This window comes from Gracilinanus agilis, chromosome 2 (genome assembly GCF_016433145.1).
Source record: "Gracilinanus agilis isolate LMUSP501 chromosome 2, AgileGrace, whole genome shotgun sequence".
Lineage (NCBI taxonomy): Eukaryota > Metazoa > Chordata > Mammalia > Didelphimorphia > Didelphidae > Gracilinanus > Gracilinanus agilis.
Genome location: NC_058131.1, coordinates 77818618 through 77823887, shown reverse-complemented (window position 1 = coordinate 77823887; position 5270 = coordinate 77818618). Strand labels below are relative to the sequence as shown.

At 35.5% G+C, this 5270-nt stretch overlaps 1 protein-coding gene across 1 annotated transcript; it reads left to right on the top strand.

Moving 5' to 3' along the window:
* The first annotated feature begins 3331 nt into the window (after window positions 1-3331).
* On the top strand, window positions 3332-5050 carry LOC123233309 (zinc finger protein 420-like). Its single transcript, XM_044659453.1, has 2 exons — window positions 3332-3562; window positions 3731-5050. Exons 1-2 carry the CDS (start codon window positions 3332-3334, stop codon window positions 5048-5050), a joined length of 1551 nt encoding a protein of 516 aa, XP_044515388.1.
* Window positions 5051-5270: the final 220 nt, after the last annotated feature.

Here is a 5270-nt window from a genome sequence, read left to right as displayed (position 1 = left end):
GCATTTAATTAAAGAGATAACAATAATATTTACATAGTGCTTACTTTTTGCCAGGATAAGCATTTCACAGACATGTGGTTCTTGCAAAAACCCTGGGATCTGGGTGCTATTTCCATCCCCTTTACAGAGTAGTAAATGAGATAAACAGATAAAATTACTTGCCTAAAATGACATAGCCAACAAATTTACAGAGACCTGATTTTCAATTCATGGTTTCCTTGATCCAGGCTCTTTCAGCATTTTGCCTTAATGACAAACTGCATTATAATTTTGGGCAGCTAGGTAAAGCAGTGGATAGAGCGTTAGACCTGGAATTAGGAAAACCGAAGACCAAATCTGGCCTTAGACACTTATTTACTATGTGACTCTGAGCAAGTCATTTAACCTCTATTTACCTTAATGTCCTCTGTAAAATGAGCTGGTGAGGGAAATGCAAACCACTCTATTATTATCTTTGCCAAGGAAAATTATACATACAAATACCACCTGATCTCTGGCAAGAATTCTTAGAGCTATTCAAATTCCCAGCAATTTTCTTTTGTCTTTTTAAATTGATTGAGAGAAGGGAAGCACAGAAAAAGATATTGGGCACTTGCTTCAAAGCTGCTTATTTATTCTTACTTATTTTTCCTTAAAATAAATTCATAATCTTACCTTCTAACTCATTTAGATATTTTAGCATTTATAAAAGAATTCAAACCTCAGTTTGAAAATTCACAGTAGAGAATTTACATTTTAGTCTCTAATTATATTTAAATTGGTTTATGATGCCATAAATCCCCTACAAACTTAGGTTTCCTGCAGATTCCTTATTTTTTGTGTCTTTCTCATTTGGCCAGAGACTGTCTGGAAACAGAGAGAGACTATCACTCAGAAGACTTAGAAGACTTTTCAGAAGGGTTTTCATTTTTTTCTCCAGGAAAAAAGGTTATAAGATGTAGACAGAGAGAAACATTTGCTAGCAAGGTTTTACCTTCTTACCTTTGCACAAAATTTTATATACACACACACACACACACACACACACACACACACACACACACAGTTTATGAACTAACAGAAACAGTATTAGGATAAGTTAGGAGACCATCTCTTAAATGAATTAAAGGGATGCTGTCACATAACAAATATTAAACACCAGTGATGAAACATGAATACATCAAGAAAAGACTAGCATTTTCAGAGACTGTGTTTTACAACACTAGGAAAAAAGCCACTTGATTTCACAGACAAAAGCGTATTAAACTCTAGTAAGGAAACATAGAAAAGAAATAGTGGGCACATATAAAAATCTCTTTTTCAGGCCAGTATTGGGATTTAAACTAATTTGCTCTTATGTTTTAGTTATTTCCCTTTTACAACTAGGAAGACAAGGCTTCCCTAACTCTTCATAGGCTTCGAAGAGTGGCAATATGGTGTGCCTTGATCAGTCTCTGACCTCAATTAGGGATCTTCCTTGAGGAAAAAAATTCCATGAAGGAATTGTCCCCAGGGGATTTTTATTGGCAGTTATTGTCAAATTATCACACTAAACACAAATGGTAACCTTAGACAGATAATAGACAGATAAAAGTTGTAACTTTCCTCCAATGGAGTGCTTACCTTCTAGGTTAGAGTCAAAATTATGGAATTTGAGGTAAATGAGGAGAGCCATATCTCTGCCTAGAGTTCTCTAGGACAAGCACTACCCCCTTCTAGGAGAGTGGTTCATTGAGGAGCACTCCAAAAAAGGTGGACTTTCCCAATTGGGTTTTGGGAACTAGTTTCTCCCTCTTGATCCCAGATTGGCCCCCAAAATTGTGACAGAATTTTGAGATAAACTGACTTCTCTGATTGAACAAAATCAGTTTTTTAACAGACGTGTATAACTGTTAACAAAGCAGGTCAAGCCAGCAACCTCACTGAGTAGGAGGGGAACACCAAAAGCTTTTCCTCGAAGGATAAATGTTCAAAGATTATGAAAAAATATCTTTAGGAATTGTAGACTATTAAGAACTATATGAAAGATTTTTCTAAAAAAGATTTTTACCAAGATGACAAATGCAAATCAAAAGTACTGACACTAACAATTCTAAGAAGAAATAAGTAGAAAAAGAAAACTAAAGATAAGTAACATTGATACAAAAATGTTATATGAAGTTTCATCAAAAAACCTAAATAGTCTGAATACAGATTAAGACACCATTCTTCACTTCATTTCCTCTATGAATTTTTTTCTAGTGTAAACAATGTGTCTTACAACATGATAAAAGGGAAATATGTATTACATGATGATATCTGTACATCCTGTATTATATTACCTGGCTTGTTAGGGAGGGGGAAAGGATAGGGGAAGAGAAACAAAAAAGTCATTTTAAAAAAAGACTTTAGGGGGCAGCTGGGTAGCTTAGTGGAGTGAGAGTCAGGCCTAGAGACAGGAGCTCCTAGGTTCAAACCCGGCCTCAGCCACTTCCCAGCTGTGTGACCCTGGGCAAGTCACTTGACCCCCATTGCCCATCCTTACCAATCTTCCACCTATGAGACAATACACCAAAGTACAAGGGTTTAAAAAAAAAAAAAAAGACTTTACATGGAAACCACAATTCTCTATTAGAATTTTACCAGAATTTTAAGGTTTCTTAGAATAGAAAACATGTAAGCATCTTACAAAATTTTCCATATAAATAAAGATGTTACACTTAAAAAAAACATGTAGCAATATATGAAAAAATAAATGTTGGTAATTTTCTTGACAAAGTCAGAAAGCAGTTTACCATATTTTCCTTTTGATATTTAGCAGAACATGTTTTGCATTTGTTTTTGCCTTCAGATTGGGAGACTGGGCCTGGAACTAAGCAGTTAACTGAGAAAAGACTCAGAAGGGATAATTCCTATGTCTTTAAATTGGGAGAAGCATTGGAATACTATGTCAATTTGGAGAGGCAGGAGCAGAACCATGAGGAGAAGCATTCTAGGCAAGTAAAAATTCATCCAAAAGAAAAATTCTAACAAATTACAGAATTTTCAGGTTTTTAAATAAATTCCACTTGTCTTATCTATATAAGAAAATCTCCATAAATATGATCTGTAATTGTAGAATTTTAGACATTATTCATTCTTAAGCAGAATTTAGTAGGCTATTATCAAAGCATCAATTTTCTAAATATAATGAATGTGAATTTTATTTCCATTTGTAATTCAAATATTTTCAATAGCTTTGATAACTCATAAATGTAATACATGTAAGTAAACCTGTAGCCCCAATTCATCCATTATTTCTCATCGCAGAATTCCCATTGGAGAAAATCTTCATAAAAATCATGAATATACCAAGGCTTTCTGGAACACACACATGGTCAATCATCAAACAGTTCATAATAGAGAGAAGCCTTATGAATGTAACTATTGTGGAAAAGCCTTCCGCTCAAGCTCATACCTTATTCAACATCAGAGAACTCATACTGGGGAGAAACCTTATGAATGCAATGATTGTGGAAAAACCTTCCGCTGGAGCTCACAATTTACTCAACATCAAAGACTGCATAGTGGAGTGAAACTTTATAAATGTAATGATTGTGGGAAAGTATTCCCGAATAGAACATACCTTACTGAACATCAGAGAATTCATACTGGAGAGAAACCTTTTGAATGTAATGATTGTGGGAGGACCTTCCGCTGGAGCTCACAATTTACTCAGCATCAAAGACTGCATACTGGAGTGAAACTTTTTAAATGTAATGATTGTGGAAAGGTATTTCCCAATAAGACATACCTTAGTGAACATCAGAGAATTCATACCGGAGAGAAACCTTATGAATGTAATGATTGTGGAAAGACTTTTCGATGGAGTTCACAATTAACTCTTCATCAGAGAACTCATACTGGAGAGAAACCTTATAAATGTAATAATTGTGAGAGGGCCTTCCGTAGCAAATTGCATCTTACTCGACATCAGAGACTTCATACTGGAGAGAAACCTTATGAGTGCCATGAATGTGGTGAGGCCTTCCGCTGGAGCTCACAGTTGACTGTACATCGGAAAATTCATACTGGTGATGCTCCTTACAAATGTGATGATTGTGGAAAGGTATTCTGTTGGAGCTCACAGTTTATTGAACACCAAAGAATCCATACTGGAGAAAAACCCTATAAGTGTAATGATTGTGGAAAGGCCTTTGGCTGGCTCTCACAGTTTACTCGACATCTAAGGATACATACAGGAGAGAAAACCTATAAATGTTATGAATGTGGAAAGACATTCCTTGACAGTACATATCTTACTGAACATCAGAGAATTCATACTGGAGAGAAACCTTATGAATGTAATGATTGTGGAAAAGTCTTCCATTGGAGTTCATACCTTACTCAACACCAAAAGACTCATACTGGAGAGAAGCCTTATAAATGTAATGAATGCGGAAAGAACTTCTGCTGGAGATCACAGTTTACTCAACATCAGAGGCAACATACTGGACTGAAACTATATAAGTGTAATGATTGTGGGAAATCATTCCTTAACAAGACATATCTTACTCAACATAGGAGGACTCATACCAGAGAGAAGCCCTATAAGTGTAATGAGTGTGGAAAGAACTTTCGCTGGAGCTCACAGTTTACTCAACATCAGAGACTGCATACTGGAGTAAAACTCTATCCATGTAATGATTGTGGAAAGTCATTCCTTAGTAACACATACCTTACTCAGCATAAGAGGACTCATACAAGAGAGAAGCCTTATAAGTGTAATGATTGTGGGAGGACCTTCCGATGGAGCTCACAGTTTACTCAGCATCAAAGACTACATACTGGAGTAAAACTTTTTAAATGTAATGATTGTGGGAAGGTATTTCCCAATAAGACATACCTTAGTGAACATCAGAGAATTCATACTGGAGAGAAACCTTTTGAATGTAATGATTGTGGGAGGGCCTTCCGATGGAGTTCACAGTTAACTATACATCAGAGAACTCATACTGGAGAGAAGCCTTATAAGTGTAACAGTTGTGAGAAAGCTTTCCGTTGCAAATTAAACCTTAATCGACATCAGAGAATTCATATTGCAAAAAAATAAGTATAATGATTGTCAGTGGTCTTTAGCTAGCTTTCTCAACTTACATGGCATCTGCAAACTCATTAAGGAAAAAAAGCCTGTATTATTACGAATGCAAAAAGACTTTCTTCAACAACACATTCATTACTGAAATATCTGAAAATTCATACTAGAGAGAAACCTTTTGAATGTAATGATTATAAAAAAGCCTTTCATACAAACCCACATCTTACTAGATTTA

Excerpts from the sequence above, each read along its gene's own strand:
- LOC123233309 (XM_044659453.1), top strand. The coding sequence starts at position 3,332 with ATGGTCAATCATCAAACAGTTCATAATAGAGAGAAGCCTTATGAATGT. Across the intron at positions 3,563-3,730 it reads AATGTAATGATTGTGGGAAA|GTATTTCCCAATAAGACATA; the intron begins GTATTCCCGAAT and ends GATTGTGGAAAG.